General features: G+C 33.9%; 3 protein-coding genes and 1 long non-coding RNA gene across 13 annotated transcripts; 3 read left to right on the top strand and 1 right to left on the bottom strand.

Moving 5' to 3' along the window:
• The first annotated feature begins 10 nt into the window (after positions 1-10).
• Positions 11-12,219, top strand: LOC132905919 (transcription factor E2F3-like). 3 transcript variants are annotated; one of them, XM_060957660.1, is made up of 8 exons: positions 11-138; positions 4,116-4,213; positions 4,293-4,450; positions 4,630-4,771; positions 4,847-5,060; positions 5,141-5,414; positions 5,504-5,864; positions 7,697-12,219. In XM_060957660.1, exons 2-8 carry the CDS (start codon positions 4,135-4,137, stop codon positions 7,819-7,821), a joined length of 1,353 nt encoding a protein of 450 aa, XP_060813643.1. In that variant the 5' UTR covers positions 11-138; positions 4,116-4,134; the 3' UTR covers positions 7,822-12,219. The 3 variants fall into 3 exon arrangements, with proteins under 3 accessions (XP_060813643.1, XP_060813644.1, XP_060813645.1); XM_060957661.1 differs by lacking the exon at positions 11-138 and adding an exon at positions 2,600-3,077; XM_060957662.1 differs by lacking the exon at positions 11-138 and adding an exon at positions 3,090-3,368.
• An 822-nt stretch (positions 12,220-13,041) lies between these two features.
• On the top strand, positions 13,042-15,264 carry LOC132905922 (mortality factor 4-like protein 1). Its single transcript, XM_060957673.1, has 6 exons — positions 13,042-13,207; positions 13,351-13,468; positions 13,539-13,847; positions 13,932-14,144; positions 14,231-14,400; positions 14,485-15,264. Exons 1-6 carry the CDS (start codon positions 13,180-13,182, stop codon positions 14,655-14,657), a joined length of 1,011 nt encoding a protein of 336 aa, XP_060813656.1. The 5' UTR covers positions 13,042-13,179; the 3' UTR covers positions 14,658-15,264.
• Positions 15,265-15,647: 383 nt separating this feature from the next.
• LOC132905921 (serine/threonine-protein phosphatase PP1-beta catalytic subunit) lies at positions 15,648-24,727 on the top strand. Of its 8 annotated transcripts, XM_060957668.1 has the most exons (7): positions 15,835-15,918; positions 15,996-16,099; positions 16,348-16,419; positions 18,988-19,475; positions 21,174-21,275; positions 21,371-21,610; positions 21,970-24,727. In XM_060957668.1, the coding sequence occupies exons 2-7, from the start codon at positions 16,030-16,032 to the stop codon at positions 22,075-22,077; spliced, it is 1,080 nt and encodes a 359-aa protein (XP_060813651.1). In that variant the 5' UTR covers positions 15,835-15,918; positions 15,996-16,029; the 3' UTR covers positions 22,078-24,727. The 8 variants fall into 8 exon arrangements, with proteins under 8 accessions (XP_060813652.1, XP_060813653.1, XP_060813654.1 ...); XM_060957669.1 differs by lacking the exons at positions 15,835-15,918; positions 15,996-16,099 and adding an exon at positions 15,648-15,819; XM_060957670.1 differs by lacking the exons at positions 15,835-15,918; positions 15,996-16,099 and adding an exon at positions 15,651-15,819 and having other exon boundaries at positions 21,177-21,275.
• Positions 15,741-18,342, bottom strand: LOC132905940 (uncharacterized). The gene is made up of 2 exons (XR_009657890.1): positions 17,939-18,342; positions 15,741-17,834 (listed from the first exon to the last, which is right to left on the bottom strand). It is a non-coding gene; the product is annotated as an uncharacterized LOC132905940 (long non-coding RNA).
• Positions 24,728-24,851: the final 124 nt, after the last annotated feature.

Here is a 24,851-nt window from a genome sequence, read left to right as displayed (position 1 = left end):
ATCGAGGAGGCACGGATATGCCTCGCTCGTCGGCGCTGTGACACGCGCCGCGCCGTGTGCTGGCTGAACCTCCCGGAAGAGAGCGTGGGCCTCCGTCTCAAAATACTGTGCAGTTTCTACCGCACGCTCGAGAGCCAAGTAAGTGGAAATAAACACGCGTACAATCAGTTTTTCGATATCCATTTGTTCCGACCGGATGGTAAAAAAGAAATATTCTCTGCCTAGAGGAAATAGTAACAGAGTTGTTTCGAAACATTCACACTCCGAGTCCCCATCCGAAAAGTCGAGCGCGTTTTTCCGTGCGCGTTTCTTTTCTCTATCGCAATCTATCGTGTACGAAAGATGTGTTTACTGGAGCGCATAAACAGAAAGGAAAGAATTAAAGGAAAAAAAGAGAAAAAGGAAAAAAAAGAAAAGGAAAGAATGGCCCGTTATTTCGAGCGCAACCGATTTGGTGCGTCGAAAGTCGCTGGCATCTCTCGCGATCAATCGCGAAAGCGTGCACTGATTCTAGGTTTCCTCATGACCGTGCCGGTAGCACGCCTAACTAGGGATACTCTAGTCCCGGCTTGGCTCTTTAAACGGCTCTACGTATTGCGTGCGAATCGTGGCGTTTCTATGTGTGTGTATCGAGCAGTAGTGTGTGTGCGCGCGCTCGCATAACCGCGCTCCCTCGTTGTCCGCCCGCTTGCGCTCACTCGCTCGCTCTCGTATGCATGGCCGCTTCGGTGCGTGGCGTGTGGATTTATATCGCGAGTACGCATTACCCGAGTTCAATAAAATCGGTATAACGTTGCTTTGGTCGTGATCGAACATTTTACGCGGTATCACAAATACACGAGAATAAGTCGAACAAAAATGAAAAGAAAACAACCTCTGAACCTTCGATCAACGTTAACAGCTGATCGCGGTCACTCTCTAACGAACGATCTGTAAGACCAGATCTACTGTGATGGATGTACGTTTTTTTCTTTTTATAAAATGATAAGAGAAAGGGAGCGATTATTCGGGTCTCGCTGATAGACCTTGCGACCTGTGCGGTTTCCACGAGCGGAAGGACGGAAAAAAAGGAGGACAGTAAGGTTCGTCGCTAACATCTGGGGCCTGAAGCCTCATGCACACAAGGCATGCCTGTACGATTATCCATTTGAAACTTTTACCGTATTTCCTGTCCGTGGTGCATTGCACGTTTTTCATATACAGGTTCTATGAATTTGGAAAAAAGAAAGAAAATAGAAAAGAAAAGTTTGAAAAAAAAAAAAAAGAAACTGTTGCATCAAACGAGAGCATTGGATTTATTGCATACCTCCTTAAAGGTCGTTCGTGTGGAACGTTTGTGAACAGACGTTATATCTCGTATTTTAAAGACCTCACTCCTACCAATCGATGGGCTCTAGGCTAGTTCTACATCCAATGCCGTCGACGCAAGTTACACCAGTCGGGTTTTATCTTCGAGATAACATCCTACCAATCAATGCCTCAGCATCGTGCATTGCTCCCAACCTTCGAATGCGCTTTACCATGCTATTGGCCTCACGATCGCTCGTTCTATACGGTGTGGTACGGTGTGTACTTGGCCAAACAGGCGAAAACGAGACAACCACGCAGTTCGACCGGGAGTTTGCTTCTAAAACTGCTTACAACGCAAGGCTGCTGTAACACGACGATCCTGCGGCGCGGCGTGCCTCTTTAAACCACACCCGGAACGCTGCCTCGTGTTCTCGGGACGCTTGCTCTTTTTTTCGAAAATTCTCGTACGCGTCCGCACCGTGGGTCTCTCATTCCGCTCAGGCGCGTAACGAGACTTTTGAAAACGGGGACCTTAGGAACGATTTTCTCCTATTTTTCGCGGCTATTTTGTTTTCCTGTGATCTCTGCTTCTAAACGGCGAAAAAACGTCGTACCGTGTACGATCGGAACAAATGGATAACAAAAGGAAATGATTCTAGGGAATTTTTTCTGAGACGACGCGTTGGAAATTAGTTTAGAATTCTAATCGACTTTGAAATACTGGCCACGGTTGATAACGCTGAATCACTTGTTTTTAGAAATAGTAATTCGAATGTCACTATTCTAAAAGTAAAATTTATATTATATTATCTCGTATTTTAACGTGATTTTAAATAATAATAGGAAATTATATTGCATATATTTATAATAATAGAGTTATTTTCTTAATTTGTTTATAAAGTAATTGATCGTCGAAGTTACATCATCGAATCTTATATCGTCTTTATAAAAATTACAGGAAGTGGTTCTTAAAAATCTAGGAAAATCAACAAATACATACAAAAGTCATATAACGAACGATGCCTGTTTTAATTTCTTTTTGTTTTTCCATTCATTTGGTCTCGACCTTTGCAGCTGCTGTACACGTTTAACTTAAAGTACAATACAGAATTGATCTGTAGGTTTCACCAGATGTTCAGTACTTACAAAATTGTCACCTTGTCGTTTGGTCAACCACTTCCGTTTTGTTGTTTCATGGAACTACTATTTTTATATACTATTACGTTATGAATATCTAAAACATTTTATTTCTAGAACATCATTAATATTTTCTCAAGAAGAGATATTTAGATATAATTCAAATATAATAAATAAAAATATTTTATTTTAAAAGTATCCAAGACAAATAGAAAATGTAGAAATCTATTTTAAATATTTTATTAATAGTATAATGATAGAATTCTTTTTATTTGCCTATTTCTTGTTTATCTTTTTGTTTTATTGTAACATGAAAGTTTGTCATTTCCTTCGCGAAGACAAATGCGAAGTTCTTTGGAATACGAGTTCTATTATTAGGATTTACCAATGTTGCTTGATTCAAGAACAAAAACCTTCTCCCCTATGCTGTCTGTTCTTTGATATGCATCTAAAAAGTCGCTTCTCCTTAAATGTGCTATCGCGACCGAATAAAATACACTCACAAATGGGTGGCACTGACAAAAACTCGAGAATGAAGGGACGACGATCGATAGAAATTTTTATCGGATCCGCACACCTCGCTGTCAATAATTTTCACATATAAATGGTATATTTTTGATAAAGCATATACTGCTGACAAGGTTAACAAGGTACTAATATCACGTTATAATGTTACATTTCATGTTTTCCGATCAATTTTTCTTCTGCTCTTGCAATCATTGTTAACGAACATTCAATAACAGATACATTCCAAATACACAATACACAATTTTTTTACGACACACGATATGAAATAAAAAATACATATCCGCCAAAATAGTATACACTTATTAACCTTCATGGACGATGTGTAGTGTATGACACGTTTTCTAAAAATCTTCGACAGTTCGATTTAACCAATCAAAAGTAGGAAAAAATACTTATGAACATTATTGTTAATGGTATTAACATTCGTGTTATCATTGATAGATAGTATAAATGTATATAATGATATTAAAAAAAATTTTATCAATATTGAATGTTATTAATTTTTTAAACGTACAAAATAAATAGTATTGTTTTTTTAAGCAATATAGGAATATTTCTTAATATTTTGTATTTGCCAATAAATTTATTGTAGTATTTCATATATTCTAGAAGCAAAATGGAACACTTACAATGTGTATTTTTCATTGTATTCTCTTAAAAATGTACATTATGTTTAGGAATATTTGTATTTTCATGATAATATCGTTATTGGTATGAAATCAATAACATTATTTCTATGTATTTCTATCATATGTAGTAATATTTATATGTGATGACAGGAATTTCTGAGTAATTATTTTTCCCTATAATTGTCATTGAGATTTAACTTTAATATAAAATAAAAATAGTATTTCATATCAGACGGAGAAAATTCTATTTACTATTTGTTATTACAAACATACATATCTAATAGGACTACTGTAATACGATGTAAAACTTTCTAACATATTGTGATACAATCTTGATATGCCTTTTTGTACCCAATTCCTATGAAATATTTGTGTAATATTTGAAATTCTTGACTAAAAATGTTTAAGGAAGTTAATATTTATTATAACTTTGATATTATCTTTCCCGATCTTACTTACCTTCAATCTTATATAATGAACTTTGTATTCCATAAGCTTATTATTTTATACTTTTATAAATGGCTGTTATAGGTTCTCCTAAACAATAAAGATGCCTCGAGTAAGGAGACAAGTGGTCTTGGAAGATCCTGCCAGGCCTGTCACACCAGACATGGTGGAAACTAAATTATGTATGTATCAGTTACTAGTCATTTCATAATTTTCATTTAATTTAGCTACATACTTGGTATACGCATAAATTACTTTTAGTGAAACAAGAGTTTTTGGACGATGGCTCTTTGGATGAAGTTCAAGCACAAAAAGTGGCTGAAGAAACACCAAGTCCTCATCTTCAAGACCATCAATATGGACAAACACCTTGTTATCAAGTAACAAGGAAACCTACACAACCACCACCACGAACTGAAGTAAATAAGGCTATATTTACATTCACATAATTTTTAGATCAAACACCATTTCCTGGTAAACATATTAATCAAATATGATATTTTCAATCAACATTGTTTAAAAACATAATTAAATTCTATGATAGTAAAATCAGTATTGCAACATATTAATATTACTTTGTTTTGTTATGTTTTTATAGCAAATATCAGTTCAAGCAGTGAAACGAAGACTGAATCTGGAAATGGGAACCACCGGTCCTAGCCAATCTGCCTTCAAAGCCCCTAGAGGCAAACGTAGGAGATCTGGATCGAGTTCTCTGGCTGGCCACACTCCTACAAAAAGTAAATTTCCCTTCTTTCGCCTAAAATAATATCGTTCACAACTTCGAGGAAAAGAAATGTTATCTTCGTTTGCAGGTAAAACGGTAGAAAGAACGCGGTACGATACATCACTGAGCTTACTTACAAAAAAGTTCATACATTTAGTCGAGAGCAGTCAAGACGGTGTTGTAGATTTAAACGTAGCGTCTGAAAAGTTAGAAGTACAGAAACGTCGTATATACGACATTACGAATGTATTGGAAGGCATAGGTATTTTGGAGAAGAAAAGTAAAAACAATATACAATGGAAGTACGTTATTCATCGTTTATCAAGAATTAAATACCGAATTTTTCTACTCGAATGGTAAACGTAATTATTTTATTTTATAGAGGTGGTCAGTTACCAAACGATAGGAACGATATCGCTGATCTCAGAAGGGAAGTGGCAGATTTAGAAGCTAAGGAAAACACCTTGGATCGATTGATTCACGGTGCAGACAAAAATCTTAGGGAGCTCTGTGCAGACAGACAATACGCTTATGTAACGTATCACGATTTACGTTCTGTCCCAATGTACAAAGACCAGGCTATAATGGCAGTAAAAGCTCCGCCAGAAGCCACACTTCATGTTCCACAACCTATCAATAACCTTGGTCAGCAAAAGGTAGCTATCTTTCTTCATAAAAATCAATTAAAATTAGAACTAGAATATTTCTTTATTACGTATTTATTGTGTTATTTCTATGCTTGCAGCTTCAAATGCACATGAGGTCATCTCATGGCGAGATAGAGGTGTTCCTCTGCCCTGATGATCCTACAGTCAAAACGTCTCCCAATCCGGGTTACACGACGACGCAACCTGTGCCTTCGTCAAAAGAATCCGAAATACCTTGTCTGCCTCCTGAACTTCTATCCAATGAAGAAAGCGGGGTTCGGGTTGAACCAGTACCTTCTGTCGAGAGTTCGTTGAATACTCGTTTGTCCACACCGGTTGCATCTACAGTTACCAGTTTAGCAGGCATGAGGGACGCACTTTTGTGTGAATCTGATGATTATGGACCAATGGGTGGAGGCAAATTCCAACTCCAAACGGAGGATCAAATTAGCACTTCAGGTAGGATGGCGTATATCTTCAAAACCAGGATTTATTAAGATTTACTTGTTATTCTTTATTTTGCCTTCTTTTCTATTTTTCCTTCGTTTTTTTTTTTTTTTTTTTTTTTTTTTTTTTTAAACAAAATTTGTGAATGCTTTTAAACAAGCGGAGCTTGAGATTTAGTAAAGTAAGGTCAATGCATCTGTATAAATATTAATTTTTATTCTTTTTTATGAAGTTATATCATGATTATTTATTTTTTTATGCTGCCCTTCTTTGTACACATGCTTTTAAATGTATCGCATATTTTATCACGAATGTTGGGTACAGGGTACTAATAATTGCAAGAAGGCAAAGGCAACCTTTTTAACGCAAATATGTAAATAAAAATAATATATATATATATATATATATATTTTTGAATACAGGTGTTAGGCTTGTTTTTATCTTCTTGCGTTACTTTTGAGTTCTTTAAGTCTGTTATCAATGTATATTAACATATTAATTTATAACAATACTTTAACAATTTAGTGCAAGATTCTAATTAATTTTTTATTACACTTTTTCTCTTGTACAATTTTGAATATTGTTTTCCACTTCAGTCCTTAGTTTTCTTTCTTTTGTCTTTTTTCTTTCTTTCTTGTTAACACAAATATACTTTTATTTTATTTTATTTCTTAATAAATGCTTTTTACACTGCACTTTTTTGTTTGTATACTTCCGAGATATTTCAAATACGTCTCTTTCTTGCATAAAAGATATATTTATCGTCTTAATATTCAAATTTTATTTGAATGCTTGAAAGGAACGTTACGCATGTCACTGATGAACTCTAGAACATCTCTAATAAAAAAATCTCTTTAAAAAAAAGATAGTAAGAGTTGATTTTTCATTATTTATCAAGTTCTATTAAATTGAGCTATCTTTTTTTCCTTGGTCTTCTACCTTCTCAACAATGGAGGATAGCCGTACCCTGATGGAGCTCTGGCTGTGACTTGTGTGTTGACCAAATGAAAATCACATCACAGGCAGAGTTCTAGTTAGGTAACGGTTTCAAACAGCAAAGCTCGTGTCGCACGAAGGTACGTTTCATGGATAAAATAATTATTGGCTTGTTTGTATTTCAATGCAATTATATATGTGTTCTTTTTCTTCTGGCATTCACACCTCATTATTGAAACAAATTGCTTTTAATCCTTCCACTCTACTTCACAGAATATCTTACTATTTATCTTGATATTATATTAATACCTAGTACATTGGTACTTTATTAATAATAATAATAATCTAAGCAAAAGTAGGCAACTTTTCAAACAACATTAAAAACTAATCGCTTTTAATTTTATAATTTTGTAGAAATTTGATCATAGCACGTTTCTGCTTCTAATAAATTAGTCCATATTAATATATTTATTTATTACTAGGCTGTATAAATAACTCATGAAATTTTAATATTATTAAAAATAAATAACAAAACTAATCATAATCATGTAATTTACTTATTACATGATTACACGTATAAGCGTGATAAAAATATGTACACGAATCTTTGAATATCATCGTGAAACAATTCATTAAATGAACAATAAATTAACATAACGATTTTAACAGCTTAACTGTCGCTAATTAATATTTAATTTAAATAATAAATATTCTTGCTTATTGTCTTCCAAAAATAAATCAAACCAGTTTTAATGTTCAAATGTAACTGGACGTTTGCTCGAAAATGATAAGTTCTATGAAACGAAAAGAGCTGAAAGTTGTAGGAAAAAGAAAATAAATGAAAAATGCAAAAATGTTCGATGAGACGGGACAAACCCAGCATTCGCTCTCTCTCTCTTTTGTTGCAGATCTAAGTATTCTTGATTTCGGTGAGCACCTGCTGTCTCTGGAACCGCCTCTTTCCGAAAACGACTATTCGTTCGCGTTAGGCACGGAGGAGGGACTTTCGGATCTCTTTGATTTCAAATTCTAAAGGATATCGTCCTAATCGTCGTCGTCGTGACACGCAATACACGCAAAGACCCCTGTCTTTTTTGGACTACCACACTGAGTTCGCCTCCTTAGTATTCAAACGGATAGAGATCACTTGGTTAATCCAATAATACTAGCGCTTTCGTATCGATTGACAATTTTTATTTTATTAACATCAAAAGGGAACGATCGAGCAGAAAACGTAGCGTACGATTCATTCATCGGCCCATTATGCGAATTGGGATAAAAATAAGGAAAATATAGGAACAGGGATAATCCGGCAATTGTGTCTCAAACGCAAATCAAATTCACGTTACAATAGAAATGGACATGTTGCTCTGATAATTTTTTTTATCAATAATAAATAATTCTGCTTCTTATATAGTTTTTGTAAAGACAAAGAAAGAAAGATGGACACGTGTGTAAATATATTAAAAAGTATATAGATAGAACGTGTTATTCGAGTACCGAATAGTATTTTATCAAAGGTGTGTTTCACGAGCGGTAATTTTTCTTTTTATTTTTCTTTTTTAAGCAGTTTCCGTGTGAGATCAACTGCACATAGTTGTTATCACGGTCGGCCCGTAAGTTTCGAAATTCGGCCTGTGCGAGGATAAGAAAAGTATCAAATAAACGGAGATTGGGATGGGGGAGGGGTGGGGGGAGAAACATATCACGCTAACGTTGAACGCGCGCTGTGAAGTACTTCCAGCTTGATACGGTCGCGGCCGATTGAGTTCATGGGATTAATAAGCTCGTAGAACAGCCCAGGTGAAGTTGAAGCGCCGCTTTCTTGTGCAATGTGTGTACTAATATTGTAAATGATGTAAGAGTATGAAGACTAGTTGTGAAAAAGAACGGTTGATATAAGAGGAAGAAGATATATTTGAAGTTTCAAAGAGAGGAGAGACTGGTACGAACAACTACGATGTTTCCCTTTTTCTTTTCTTTCTTTCTATGGTTAATTAATCGAATTGTATAAAATGAGAAATTATTATTATTAGAATCGATAGCGTATGAGAAGAAGAAGAAGAAAATAGTTTCGATGAAAAAAGATCCCTCCTAGAATAATGTTTCTATCGATATATATAATTGAAAAGATAAGAGCAACGGAAAAAACGTTTTCCGGGCGGTCGCCTTTCTCTTGTCACTTGGACTGACTGATTGTTCTCTTTTTTCTAAATCGTGCGCTTTTACCGCCGAGAGACCGCCGTCCGGAATGGTCGAATTGTAATTATTAAAATATTTGTCGAGGCGATCGATGCGTACAGTAGGCTTTATCGACGAAGAAATCGTTTGTAAAAAGAGAAAATGATGATAAAAAAAACGGCGTGAGAGGGAGAGAGAGAAAGAGACGAAGAAGATGAAAAGCGCGAGCGGCTGAAGGCATAGTTTTTATTCTATATACTTTTGTAATCGGTCGAATTTTCCGAATAGAGAGCGACAATTTGTACAGTATGATGCATGAAGAAAAAAAAAAAAAAAAGAAAAGTATATCTATTATAATTGAATTTATCTATCGGTGCGGATGAAGAACATTTTGTGACATGTAAAAAAAAAAGAAAAAAAAAAGAATACACACATAACGAACACGTACATATATGAAACATTATCATCTTACAGTACGATCCTACCGAAAAAAATATTATTCAGTCTGGCTAATAGATCATGAACATCGTGTCGAATCATCGTCGTGTTGGATTAGCTTCTTTGACGATGTCGTAACGAACACGGAGACGAACTCGAGCGTACGATGGGAAAGGAGCGTAGGAAGCGGAGGAAGAATCGTGTAAAAGCAGAAAACCTTAGGGCGTATCGTTGTATGCAAACGCACGTATATTTAATTCGAGTCGTAACGATAAAGAACGTTTAAGATTCTTTTTCAGGATACAGTGTTATTCTGAACCTGATTTATAAGAAAAAAAAAGGGATTTTTCGAAGAGAATTTTGCACCAGTGTCAGCCTTGACTTCTGCCGCGTGAAACGACGTGGAAAAAAGAAAGAAAGTTCGAAAGAATCAGCGTTTCGTTGAAAAATTTGATTAAGTACGAGGGAGGATCAAGATGACGAATATTTGTTCCTTGAGGAAGTCGAGGGCGCATTGGAGGGAATTGTCTCAACTGGAAATCTCTTAAGGATGTACCCTAAACGTACAACTTACAATTAGTGTACGTCCAAAGCCATAGTGCCTACACAATAATGATCACACCCTTCTGCAAAAGAACTGTAAATAATTTACATACTATGCAAAAATATATGAATATATATATATATTATATATATATATACATACACACAGACAGGCAAAATGTAAGAACGTGACGACCCCGATGGACAAAAACGGAAATAATAGAGAAAGAAAAACCGGATGCTGCGAACACCTCATTGCGATTATCACGATATATCGATTAGTTAGTTTTAATTACGATTAATAATTAATTATTGGTACATTACACGAGGAAAATGTTAGTTTATAAATTCACTTATTATATATATATTATATATATATATATATATATGTACGATGTATATGTATATGTAATAAGTACATATGTTTTATAGTCAAGCGAATATTGTGCAGAATAATCGCTGGATTCTGTTTACTTGCAAAACTAGGAAACTTATTTTCTCCTTTTTTTAAAAAGCATGGAAAACGCGAAATGTTTCTTCCAACTGTACGTTTATTTATTTCAACGAACAACTGCTCATTTTTCAGAGCAACAGAGAAAACTATTAAATATAATTTTCCCTCTTGTGGTTTTATCGTCGAATGAAATAAATAAGATGAAAATCCTTGGATAACGTTATTTTGCACAATGTTCGTAGCGCGCAATACCTGTCTGCAACAGAGAGGGTTGTATTAGTTTCGTTTCTCGTTTCTTTTTCTTTCTTTTTTCTTTCTATTAAATTAATGGTATCGTGCTTTTCTCATACGTATCGTGCAACAAGAGGGTAAGCAAAAGGGAAAAAAAGAGAAACAAAGGAAAGAAGAAGAAGAGGAAGAAGAAGAAGAAAACGTGAATCGAGAGAGTGCGTGAGCGTGTGTGAATGGACGTGATGATCGAATGATGATAATTGATACGAATGTTCGATGGTCGACGGTTCGATTAACGATCCCGACACACCGGTGAGAAGTTGCGATATTTTCTACCTGAATGTTTGCGGGGATCTCGGCGAAGTCTGAGCGCGTCCGAGATTTTAAGAAGTGTAATAATGGTTTATCGATATTGTATTTTTTATTCTGTTTGAAGAAGGACTACGTTGTAAAAAACACATCGATTAGAAGGGAAAAGAGAAACAGAAAAAAAGAAAAAGGACGAAGCTACGAATAACGTTGTGACGTTTTCAGACTTACCGGGATCCGTTTACAATAACTTATCGCGAAGATGGCAGTCCATCAGTTTTCATTTTTTAAACCCGATTATTCGTGAAAAAAGAAACTTCTGGCTCGCTTCTGGCAGTCTGTCGAATAAGACGCTTCTCGTATTTTACAATGGACAACAGAGCCTTTCCTTGATTCTTTTTTCTTTTCTATTTTCGTTTAGTGGCAGTTTTATGATCTTCACTTAACGCGATCTAACTCGGCCCTAAGCATCGAGAATAAATTATTATTGTTGTTAGCGGCGAGCAACAACGACGATTCGATTATTTAAATTATCAAAGGAAATGTAAAAAAGGGAGTATAATAGAAACGCGTTGCTTTGGATATTCTTGTATAGATATTCTTTTTGGAATTCGTTCGATTCTAATTCGTCGATGATCTTTTTCATCGCTATTCGCGTGCACGCATTATACACGCAAGCAAATACACTTTTCTACGAATGTATTTGAGAGACTGTTCAGAAATATTGCTGAAAAAAGTACAGAAATTAATTCTGATCGATTGTCTTAGAAAGAAAAAAAAACAAAAAAAAAAAAAAAATTGAGCGATGTACGTACCAATACGACGAATGAGAATTTTGTCACATTTTACGGGCATGACCCGTCGAACAGTAAAAAGAAGACGAAAAAATGAAGAAGTTACAAAATATAACCTTGTGTAACGTCATAGGGAGATGTGATGTTTTTAATTTTCCACAACCTTTGTGTTTTGCTTATCACGCCTTATTAGACGAAAAATTATGGTTTTCATTTACCTTGTTATATACATATATAAAGCAGTAAGAGGATGTATTTATTTTTTCGAATCGGCATTTCCGTTGTTCGACGTTAAACACTCGTTGCTCGACTCGATTTTAATTGCTACTGTATATAATTTTGCACCGGAAAATTCGTTCGTGAAAGTTGTGTACAAGTTCTAAATGTCTATATCAAAATAACGAATAATGTAGCAGAAGAAATATTTTTATGTACGTTTAATACGTATAACGGTATGAGAAAATAAAGTATCAAAACTTGATTTTGATCATTATGAACGTATTTACGCTTGTTGTACATGCACCATTATGAATTCGTATAAGTAAAGCGATTTATAATTTTACCGCTTAAATCTATGATCTTGATATTTTATTTCGATTATAATTTTGTCAAGGGATAAAAGAAAGAAATTAAAAAGTATATATAAAAATATTAATCAGTGCTTTAATTAAAGAAGAAGTTTTCACATTTACCTTGTTTCAAATGAAGAGCGCATGCGCAATGTTTGCATATTGCTATTTATCTTCGCGCAACGGTAAACCGTTGCCATTCCCCCGTCAGCGCTCAAAGTGTGAGCATCGATTGTTTCTTACATATGTTGATATTTTTTTTACATGTTTCTTACAATCTTATATAAAAAGAAAAAAAAAGAGAAGAAAGAAACTATGAATATGGAGACAAAGTTCAGACACAATGTAAATATGCTACTAACATTATTGGTTATTTTCGTACTTTGTATCAATACATCATAGATTAGAGTTAAGATAAGCAATACATAGATAACTGTCGTACATTTCACAGATTGTACATTTGGCTTAAAAAATATATATATAACTGTTGTTATGTCAATTGTTTATAGCTGATATGCAATACTTATTTTAATATAAAGAAATATATCTAATGTGTTGATGTTTACCTTTATTCGTGTTGCACATATTTAAGTTTTAAATTAAATTTAAATGAAATTTGCGTTTCAGGCATGATACGTGCGCAAACGAAATATCACTAGCATAATCGCTGGTGTTGTGAACTAGCCTTTTCATTGGGAAATGTAACACAAAGCAAAAGACGCTTTATTCAAAGTTCTGCTTTAAATTGATCAGTGGAAATCAATTGTTTTGCATTGGCACGAATTATCGGGTAATTTCTTAAATTTCGGCGATATTTAAAACTAACGGCTCAAAAACTAACTGTCAAAATAAGCAATTCAGAAGACACGAGCATGCCGCCCAAGTGTAAATTTCAAGAAGGTACTTCACGTTTAATTTTTAATACAACTGTATCGAAGGTCTTAGCGTATATTTAATGAATTTTTATTAATGAATAATAAATATTTTTCTTATTCACCTATAATTCTTCACCTTATTTTCAATAAATATCTGCTAATTTGTAGGGGAGAAGGTTCTGTGCTTCCATGGGCCATTAATATATGAAGCAAAATGTCTAAAGTCCTCCATTACTAAAGAAAAGCAAATTAAATATTTCATTCATTATGCAGGCTGGAATAAGAAGTAAGATTTCGTTTTACATTATCTATTTCTAATAAGATTGAAATCATAAATACAATTGTAATATAAACAGTTGGGACGAGTGGGTTCCTGAAAGTCGAGTACTTAAATACAACGAAGCAAATGTACAAAGGCAAAGAGAGGTTCAAAGAGCACATTCGAATCAACAATCTGCCCAGAAAAATAAAAAGGGTAGTACCTCATCCAAAACTCAAGGACGCAGGAGTGAAGGTGGTCGTGAGAAGGATACCGATAGTAGAGCTAGCACTCCTGTTGCAACAGTTGATAAAGGTGTCAGTCGGTTCAGTAAAAGTACTGGAAGTAGCGTTACACCATCGTCGTCGCATGATTCCACGTCGGATGCACCACGCAAGAAGCGCAGGTTGATCTCAAAAAGATTCCATTAATTTTTAGAAGAAGCTTAACTTTATGCGCTAGATATATAAAATGAAATACTTTATTATAGCCGATTAGAACCATCTGGTGAAACGGAAGAATATCTCACTAAAGTGGAAGTTAAAGTTAAGATACCAGAGGAATTAAAGTTCGTACTTATAGATGAATCAGAAGTAATATTGAAATATCATAAACTACCTGCTTTACCTGTGAAAAATACAGTCGACAAAATTTTAGATGACTATGTAGATTCAAAGTCGATAGGAAAAAATGATTCTGTTAGGTACTTGCATCGGTAGTTTTCATATAAGTAGCTGTCAGTTTTCTTCGTTTGAAGATAAATAACCTTAAATTCTGGATTTTTTTCAGGGAAAGTACATTAGAAATAACTAAAGGTATTCGCGAATATTTCAATATTTCTCTAGGATTACAATTGTTATATAAGTGGGAACGTCCACAATTTATACAAATTATGAATGATAATCCCGAAACACTGCCCAGTCAACTATACGGTGCATTTCATTTACTAAGGCTATTTGGTACTATTTCTGAGTATACTTTGTAATAACACTCTTATGTATTTATCATCGAAAGTATTGCTATTATGTCAATTATTTTTGCAGTGAGACTTGGAGGAATGTTGTCTTACACTACATTGGATGAAAGAAGCATACAATTGTTACTGTCTCACTTTCATGATTTTTTACAATACTTACAGAAAAATAATACTGAACTTTTTAATCTTCAACAAGACTATGCAGACTCACCACCCGATTATCACAGGAAATATGCCTAAGTTAGTATAAATGTTTGGATACTTTTAATTAAATCCAGCAATATTACAATATTTTATCTGAGATTATTAATAAGGCAGCTGCAATATTTCTTCAAGAAATATATATATGTACATTTACGCGTTATTAGAAATTATTCAATATAGAAGATAGAATAATATAAGAAAAATCCCAAGAATTGTAAAAATTGTGTCGAAGTTTTCTCGAAAACTTTCCGCTGTGTGAATATAGCATTTTAGTTTAAGTGCACAAAAAATGTAACACATTTTATAGTATATGAATTAGTTTAGGTTAAAATATTAATATGATTAATATGAATATATATATGTATATATACATGTATATACATATGTGTATATATATATATATATATATCTTTTATTTATTGTAAATATAATGTATTACGATTTTACTATCTAATTACAATTTTATACATATTTGGAAATACTCAATTCACGAGCGTAGCTCGTGTTTGATTAATACCATTCTGAATGCACGTTTTATCTTTTCTTGCTTTTTTAACAGTTTTCAGTTAAAATTATTTTAAATTACCGAGATTACAAAATTACGTTATGTATATTTATTATGAATTAAATATACATATCAGAAGTTTATGTCGTTATGTATAAATATATGATTTTTTTTATATGATATGAAATTATGATTTTATCGTATTTTCCAAACAAGATATCAATCATTGACTGCCTACGTAAATTGTAAATTTCAATGATACGATCAAATCATAAACATTCTTACAATATGCAAATTGTTATTGTCTATACGCATTCATTTATATAAGAATAGATATTTCGCGTTACATAAGACGTATTATTGTTTGATATACGCGTATGCATATATAGGTAAACCAAATGCAGTACAGTTGCATTCGTCGAAATCGATGTTCATATTTTCTGGGAAATAATATTTAATGACGATAAAATTAGATTTTTGCGATGATCATCTTTCTTGTATTTATATAGGACCAGCAGTCGATAACAGCACATGTATATACACAATGAAAGTCGACAAGAGTAATATATACAGTTAAGTGCGTACACAAACGTATCATCTAGTCTACAAACATCGGGTCAGTCAGTCAGTGGCAAGAAAAAATGGCGGATGTCGAGTTGAACGTCGACAACCTGATACAAAGATTGTTGGAAGGTACGTGATAAAAAGGGGGCCTATGTGAAAATAAAGTGTGAAATTGTTTTCGGTAATATCATCTTCAGTTTGGTGTACAGTTGATTGAAAGTTTTCTCGGTAATACCCAGTGAAAATCGCTCAATGCGAAGTCGCGCCGCGTACATCGAGTATATATGTATACTATTTCTTTCCAGCCAAAGGAAGATTAAATCGTGCGCGATCTACTTTATGACATCCGATATCTGTGTATATTACGAGTCGACGAATGGTTTTCCTCGAGTCTCCTCGTTTGTCGAAAGTTCGTTTCTAATTCGTGGTTTGTAGAATATTAGAGAGAAAAGCACACATATATATACAGAAAAAAAAAAAAAAAGAAAAAGATATCGATCTCTTCCAGTTGTTGCAGTCCGTCGTAATTCTTTAGACACGTCAGAGGTCTTTGGATTTATTCCGTACTTTTTCTTTACTTTCTCAGAAGGCAAAACTATTTCCTTTTGTTTGTTCTCTTTTCTCATGCTACATGTCGGAACACTCTTTGCGGTAAAGTATACCACACGCAGAAAGACCAGGTTCAGAAGAAAGCCAAGCTAAAAGATATTTTCTCTTCGGATTTTGTCGGTATGCAACAAGGAAACCACCCCATGTAGTTCTTTTTTCCGTTCTTTAGTTGCGTCTTTACCTGCCTCAACGTCGTGCGTGAACGCTCGCCATCGTTTGCTTATGATTTACAATGTAAAATAAAGTAGAAAGCTAGATATACAGCATTGTGGTACCTGCAACATCAAAATTTTCCCAAGATATCATCTTCATTCTCAGTCAACTCAATCATCATATTGATAATGTCCCATTAGCTTCTTTACGGCAAGAAACTATGTGTGAATATGTATGAATTTTCTATTAAAGTGAAATACGTAAGTAAAATATACCTATATCATAACGTATCTAATACCTGTTAGAACGCAAAGCTTTTGGGATTGTCTATATAATGAATAAATGCATCGAAGTCAAGTCACTTTCTTCAAATAATAAGCCATATTTATATAAAGGGTATAATTTGTAATGATCCAATTTGCACGTAAATTATTGCTTGAATGCAGGTTAGTTTATATGCATGTTTCATATGATACTTGTCAGTGTTGTTTTAAGCTTTCATACAAATGTGTACAATTATTTTTCATCTTCTTTTAGCGAATCGATTACTTTTTTAGGAGAATAGTATCACATTCTTTTTCAAGAACTTACAGCACAATTTGATGTATATTCATGAGTATGTTTTAGTATCAATGTTTATACTACCCTGGCATATGTTTCTTTCAATGTGTTCAGTTAATAAATATACATTACAACACTGACTTTCTTAAGCATATTTGTTGCGAGCCTATTATTTGACGTACATATATTATAAGAACTCCGAATTGTTTGTTATGTACCAGAAAGATTAATGTATATAACACACGTGTACCATTGCTTAAGAAAACCCATTCTTCTGAGAGTTGCAAAAGGAAACTTATTTAATTTGAATGAAGATGTTAATGCTTGGTGAAGAAAAATCATTTTGATCTTTCCTGCGTGCCTACAGTACTATCTTTGTATTTTATCACGAATAACATTTCCATGAAACGTTTATTACAATATACGAATTGATAACGCTGTTGAAATAAATCGTAATACGTCGCGGCTAAAGAGCAGTTCAAATTATCGCGTGTGTGAGCAAATATAACGATGACGATGACTACAATTTTTTCATCGTACGCCCCGTTTCCATAAATAAACCGAATTATTAATAGACTTTATTTCCGACATTTTGTCATTTTCGAACTCTCTGTTATTCTTCCGCTACAGGAATTTCGTCATTTTTTTTTTCTCTCTCTCTCCCTTTCCGCCATTAATTATGGTGCTTAGATACTCGTTGATGTGACCTTGCTGATATGCAGTTTTCCAATAACCATCATCGGCCCAGTTTAACCGCACCGTGAATTCCTTTATAGCTATAAATAATCCAGTGACACTGATGCAAGGTTCCGAAGAGTAATCTGCGAACGAAATTTCATATTTCTTTGCTCGTTCGTATACGTATACATACGTACAACGTACTCTTTGATATACATGCATATACATATTACATTCTATACGTTACCGTAGTCTATATTCATATATCACGATCAGTGGTATCTACACGTGATCATCAACCGGCTTCGTGCTTTTGTTTTCAACTGTTCCGCAAGTTTACGCTCATACGGTATTATTCGAACTCATACAGCCGCTTAATCCCTTCGAAGCATTATAACGACGGTGTACGACAACCATTTGTGTCCCCGAGTATTGCATCAGGAGAACACCTATATCGTATTGCTTGATGTTTTTACGATTAAACCTCTTGCGTTCTTGCGTCTTCGATCTTAACGGAGCAGATCATATATATATAATACTGTTGCCTGAATGATAATTTTTCATTACACGAATATTTTATTGTAAAAAAAGGAAAAAGATACGAGATAGTAAAATCTAGATATTTATTTTTGTTTCGAAGAATCAGCATTAAAAGTTGTGATCGAAGGAAATCACGTTAACGCTGTCACAGATGAAATTTCATCCCGTGTGCATTTCTTTTCTATTTTAAAAATTGATAATTGATTAAACAAATAAAATTAATATAATCCGTTATAAAACTATTTTTGACAAACTTGCAATACTTTTAATATTACGGTATCAATGCAAAATACAATTTTATTCATCGATTAAATATTATAATTGCGCATAAAACGAAATTCACCGGTCGAACATGACAAAACAAAGCATGCACAGCGTGGAATTTCATTTACGCTAGCGTTTAAGGCATTTAAACACGAAATGTGATATATGAATAACGAACTTTGTCATTCGAGTCGATCGGAAAAAAATTAGCCACCATTAGTCCCGAACGTGTCCAGATTGTATTTATGTAAGCAACAAGAGAAAACCCTACCGAATAGGACGATCCGTGGAATCCGTATAATCGTATTACCCTTGTTTTTCCCCCTTTTGAGAAAAAATCGACTCTCGGCAGTCAGATACCTTCATGCTCCAGCGTAGAGTTATGCTCGATGTACCTGTGACAAAACGACTCTCCGATGCCTCGCGATGCGTCGCCCAACCCCGGGGACAGAGGCAGGAAATCCATTTAAACGTGCGAATTTTTGGGCGCAGTCCGAGGATGCCGGCCAGGAAAGACCGTCTTAATGTCAGAGGGCGAGGTGCGCGGCCTTTGCCTCAAGTCACGGGAGATTTTCCTTCAGCAGCCGATCCTGCTTGAACTGGAGGCGCCGCTTAAGATTTGCGGCGATATTCACGGCCAATACACCGACTTGTTACGGCTATTCGAATATGGCGGTTTCCCGCCAGAGGCGAACTACTTGTTCCTCGGCGACTACGTAGACAGGGGCAAACAATCGTTGGAAACGATATGCTTGCTGCTCGCCTACAAGATCAAGTATCCGGAGAATTTTTTCTTATTGAGGGGCAACCACGAGTGTGCTAGCATAAACAGGATATACGGGTTCTACGACGAATGTAAGAGAAGGTACAACATCAAACTATGGAAAACGTTCACCGATTGCTTCAATTGTCTACCGATCGCTGCGATCATCGACGAGAAAATATTCTGCTGTCATGGCGGCCTCAGTCCAGATCTTCAGGTGATTCGATATCGATCTCTGCAGAAAATTATTTGCGAAATTTTTGAAATTAAATTACCGGAGATTTTTATCTTTTTCCATGTACATATATCAACGAATATGTTTTTAACGCAGATGATGATTTATTTCGGGATAATTTACAATTTACTTATTACTTATTATTTATTATTTGCTGTTAGACGATATATATTTTTTTCCTTTCTGTAAGTTTTTATAATTTCCTATAACATCAAAAGAATTAGTTTTAGGATCTATGTCGATTCTATAGATATTCCTTTTTCTCTGTGAATACTTTATTACTCATAAAGTCATATACTTCTTTGTAACGTTGTATATAGTCTGATATTTATTTGTGTCTATGATTATCGAATTTCTACATAGTTATTATCTATAGGAATAATAACAATCGTGAATGGTCACAAATAACAAAACGAAAGATCGTAAAACGGTATTTACGTGAGAGATATTTTAAACGTTGGATAAGAGGCAAAATTTTTCAAGCAAGAAGTCATTGCTGTAATGTTGCGTGCGGAAGTGGCGCGTTAAAATCGATACGGCATTAAAGAGCATTTCTTAACAAGCTAAACGGAAAATTTATGAAGATACACGTATGTCCATTTGTATAAACGATTAAGCGTCTTAAAGTATAATTCGTAAAATTTCTCGGAACGATCCTCGGATAACTTAGTTATACGAAAGACGAAATTGACAAACAAATTACAAAATATGTTGAAATTTGCGATAGACTGGAAAATAAAAAAGAACAAGTAATATAAATGGAATCTATATTTAAAACAGAATTTTCGATATTATTTTTAAGGCGTTAACACGAGTTAAAATTGCGATTGTTAGCACACAACTGTTGATTGGCTTATATAACGAAGCGTGAAATTCGTTGATTTATTTAATCCTATTGCAGACGAATATATGGTATGAAATTTGTACTCGCCAGCGAGACTTAATATTCGATTTTCATTTAAAAAATAAGACCTAAATCGATAATCGTATTTTAATGCTTCTACTATTTAAAAATTAAATTCTATTAACCTTGGCTGAATTTGCAGCTAGATCTGGCTCGCGTCCATTGCGTATCCATATTTCTCGAATCTTTCGTCTTTAATCGAAATCTTCTGTAGCACGTTCGTTCACGAAGGAAGATTTATAAAAGAACTGACCGCTGGAAATATTGATTTTCTATTTATACTCGATGTAAGAAGGAAAATATTAAAAGTTTGATCCCTGTTAGAATGTCAAAAGATTAATAACTTTAGAAAATAAACTATCGATCTTTTGTCATTCATAAAAAGGTCACTTCTTGAGAAAATTTCTTTCATAAATACATCGCTACTCTGTTTTTGTCGTTCGATATTTTCTTCGATAAACAATTTATAACGATAAGAATTATCGAAGATTTTCGAGAAAGGCTTACAAGATAAAATAATGAATTGTCCTAGTCCTTCTTTTATTTTATTTTATTAGCTACGTTTAAAGAACCTTCTTTTTAATATTTACAAAATACATAAAAGTTTTATGAAACGATTCTGCTATTTAATAGACCCTTCTTTTCGGAAAGTTTTTCAATTATTACGTAATTAATGTAATTTAATTTCATTGTATGTTTAACAATATTTCCATCGTAAAATTATTGACTCTCAAAAAAATGTACAATAAAAAATATTTTTGTTTTTTACTATCTAGCAGAATATGGAACAAATCAAAAGAATAATGCGTCCGACAGATGTACCTGATACTGGCCTTCTCTGTGACTTGTTATGGTCCGATCCAGATAAAGAAGTCCAGGTATAACGTTTCTTCGTTATGTAATCATTTATCGTCGATTCTTCCGAAATAATTGCGAACTAATATACTATGAATTTTTGTCTTCTATGTTTTAGGGATGGGGCGAAAACGATAGAGGTGTATCTTTTACATTCGGTCCAGACGTTGTGTCGAAGTTTTTAAATCGCCATGATATGGACTTAATATGTAGAGCACATCAAGTAGTCGAAGACGGTTACGAGTTTTTCGCGAAACGACAATTGGTCACTCTGTTCTCCGCTCCAAATTACTGCGGGGAGTTTGACAATGCCGGAGGAATGATGAGCGTTGACGAAACTTTAATGTGCAGTTTTCAGGTAGGATTTGTGAATATTCGTCGATGAAATAGTAATGTTCGCTTAAAGTCCAATAAATTAGGGTACTAGATCGTTATGTTAAAATAAGGAAGAACAAATGAGACTGTGTGTAAAAATGCAATCAATTATATATAAAAATGGGCAATCCGATCAGCTATCTATTACTCTAGCTTTTGTCAATAAGTTTATAGATCATGCCGAGCCTGAGATGTTCAGTAGTTGAGAATAATTGCGGTCATTCGAATTTGGGTGAAACATTTGTATTGTATTTTAAGCGAGCGCTACTGCGTTATAATTTGTTGAGCATTGCATGGTGCATTTCGTTCATGTCTTATCTATTATTTATGGTGTATGTGCAGATTTTGAAACCGTCAGAGAAGAAGGCTAAATACCAGTACTTAAGTTTGAATACGGGACAAGCCACAAGACCATCTACACCGCAAAGGAATCCAGCCAAAAAGAAATGACAGCCTTGTACTCGGTTTTTCCTTCATTTAAGGAAGCTCGTCGACAAGGCGACAAAATTTTTATTAAGGCGCGAACATTAAGAGCATAACATTGTATGATATGTTCTATCACTAACTAGCGGTTATGCCAAACAGATGAATAGTAAAAATGAAAAAAAAAAAAAAAAAAAAAAAAAAAAACAGGAAAGAACGGGTGAGACACGTAGTGGTATTTGTGATCGTTAAAGACTTTAAAAACAAAAGGCAGTTTTAATTTCTTTTCTTCGAGTATGATTTAAATATAGCATTTTAAGTAATTATTATTATGTTGACTGATTAGTGATTAAAAGGTAATCGTATATCGATAGAACTCGCCCGAGTGTGCTTGTTACGAAAAATTTAAAAACAAACAAAAACCAAAAAGCAAAAAAAAGGACGGTAATTCTGAATTCGCTAATGCTTTTTCGTGAGTATTACTTTTCATATTTTATCACGAAGACGTCAAGGGAAAAGGAGTAAAATTTACTTCTTTCCTGACTTACATCCGAATAAGATAATTGATATGACAATGAAAAATTGATACTTCCTTTTTTCATTGGATTTAGATCAAGGATCACTTCTGTGTTCTCTGGACAATTATGTAGCTATATCTTCCAGATCCGAGTGATTCTTTTATTGCCATTAACGTTTCAAAGAAATTTCCACATTCTCATTTTGACTATTTATTGCTTCCATGTTCAATGTTCAGTGTAATTATTAGATATCGCTGATTATTCCACTTACTCTTATTGCTATCGCTTTGCAGCTGATTTGATTAGAATTGTTTAATGAAACGCGCTGTATCATGTACATAGATATTCTTTCATTTCGCTCTACATTTATTTTTTCGTTTCTTATATTTTTCTTCATTCGCGTTAAGTCGTATTTCTATGTACACAAACGATTAAATACATACTTTAGTTTTCAGTATTCCAAACTATCGACAATATGTTTCAAGGTACGTTGTAGAAACGTTAGATTGTTTATTCTCTATGAACGAAAAATCAGAGAAAAAACAGAGAACCAGTATTTTTAAGATGATGATTTTATGCAGATTATTATTATCGCCTTTATTCGAAGGACATATGCTCGAACGAGATAAATGGGTATTAAAGAAAATTAAAAAGATATTAATTCAGATGCAAAATATAACTATTAACGAGATGTTGTATTAACGCTTTGCGTGTAAGAAGAATCTCAGTCGTTGAGAGATTTTTAATCTTGCGATGAAATAGACCGAATACATACGTATTACGTATATTAAAACTGATTTACAGGATATCAAATCGTCGAAATGCAATTATTATTGGCTGATTAAAAAAAAAAGTCCTTGGATGATCGCCGTTTATAAGAACGTACTATTTCACTTTCAGATGTTTTCGTCGCTTTATTGTTTCGAATGTAACTCGATTACATGATTAATTGATACGAGACAATAGGCAGCATTTAGTATCGTACTACCTAATACGTGCTTTGGTAAAATAGTGACGTACACCGTATTTTATTTTTGTTCGTACTTTGTGAAACATTTATTCTCTTCGAATTGTTTTAAGGAGAATCCGTTCCTTGCATTAAGTACGTAAGTTAATATTTCTGTTAAGTTGTGCAATATAAAACGTAGTTGGCATAAATGAAAAGTCTAGAAAGTATCGGAAACGATTTGAATACCAACGTCTATAGGAGATAAGTATCTAAGAATATTTACGAAGAGTACATTAAAATGGAAACAATACGCTGTTTGAAAAAAAGCGAAAAGAAAAAATAAAAAAAGATATATATATATACATATACATATACACACATATATATATGTGTGTATATATATATATAAAGTAAAATGAAATGTAAGTACATTAGACCGCACCGTATCATCAGAATAACTTACATAGTTCCAGAAATGAACAATCGTAAAACGGTCAAACGTATTATCTGAAAGTGAAATAAATCGACTTCGATGCATTACGTTTAGATAATTAAATAAAAAAAAAAAAAAGGAACTAGCCAATTTGTTTATACAAATACCAAGTAATTTATGTTTGTTAAAATTGTTATTTATGCAGCGAGGATGAGTCATCGTGAACTTTTTTCTATAATCGTGAGAATTTTAATCGATTTATTATATAGACGAATTATAGTTATGAATTGTTAAATAGAAGACAAAAATGGGCATAGTTGATGAAGTTGGCGACGGTACATCGTTCTGAATTTACTCCTACTATTTAGATAATTCTTACAGAGGTCATGCGATTTCAAGCAAGCCGACTTAAAAACGGCCATCTTTCTTCCCTCCTCACATTCTCCTCCATTGACCCTTTCTTCCTCTATTTCTCCCTCCCAATATAAGTTTAATTGTAAAAGAAGCGGTTGTGATCCCTCGATATGCGTTCTGTCCGAGACCCATAAATTATATACACAGATATTATATTTGTAAAGAGCCGATCGGTCGGGATTCGACGATGCTCTATCAAATACGAGAATAAAGTGTAATTATTAAATACAAGTTGCGTGAACGTACATACATCGGCTACTGTCTATTGTTACACCGATCGAATCCCGGCAGAACAGGCCGATGCAATGGACATCCTAAAGATGTAAAACTTTCAGATAATAAACATGCATATTGTTGTACAAACCTGTTCCTCTGGGTTTGATATTTCGCTTTCAGATTAAACTTCTTTATATAAATACAGATGACAATGCAACAACGAGGAAGATAGAGATGGAGAGAGCGATAAGATCACGCATATAAGATGATA

The sequence above is a fragment of the Bombus pascuorum genome, chromosome 4 (assembly GCF_905332965.1).
Source record: "Bombus pascuorum chromosome 4, iyBomPasc1.1, whole genome shotgun sequence".
Classification (NCBI taxonomy): domain Eukaryota; kingdom Metazoa; phylum Arthropoda; class Insecta; order Hymenoptera; family Apidae; genus Bombus; species Bombus pascuorum.
This window is presented reverse-complemented; position numbering and strand designations above follow the sequence as displayed.

What these genes read in the sequence shown, in the direction of transcription:
- LOC132905919 (XM_060957660.1), top strand. Translation starts at nt 4,135, where the DNA reads ATGCCTCGAGTAAGGAGACAAGTGGTCTTGGAAGATCCTGCCAGGCCT. An exon ending in AAAAACAATATACAATGGAA is followed by an intron (nt 5,061 to 5,140) that starts GTACGTTATTCA and finishes TTTATTTTATAG; the next exon opens with AGGTGGTCAGTTACCAAACG. An exon ending in ATAACCTTGGTCAGCAAAAG is followed by an intron (nt 5,415 to 5,503) that starts GTAGCTATCTTT and finishes CTATGCTTGCAG; the next exon opens with CTTCAAATGCACATGAGGTC.
- LOC132905922 (XM_060957673.1), top strand. Translation starts at nt 13,180, where the DNA reads ATGCCGCCCAAGTGTAAATTTCAAGAAG. An exon ending in TATGCAGGCTGGAATAAGAA is followed by an intron (nt 13,469 to 13,538) that starts GTAAGATTTCGT and finishes TAATATAAACAG; the next exon opens with TTGGGACGAGTGGGTTCCTG. An exon ending in GCACCACGCAAGAAGCGCAG is followed by an intron (nt 13,848 to 13,931) that starts GTTGATCTCAAA and finishes ACTTTATTATAG; the next exon opens with CCGATTAGAACCATCTGGTG.
- LOC132905921 (XM_060957665.1), top strand. Translation starts at nt 15,943, where the DNA reads ATGCGAAGTCGCGCCGCGTACATCGAGTATATATGTATACTATTTCTT. An exon ending in AGTCTCCTCGTTTGTCGAAA is followed by an intron (nt 16,100 to 16,347) that starts GTTCGTTTCTAA and finishes TTTGCGGTAAAG; the next exon opens with TATACCACACGCAGAAAGAC. An exon ending in ATCCAGATAAAGAAGTCCAG is followed by an intron (nt 21,276 to 21,370) that starts GTATAACGTTTC and finishes TCTATGTTTTAG; the next exon opens with GGATGGGGCGAAAACGATAG.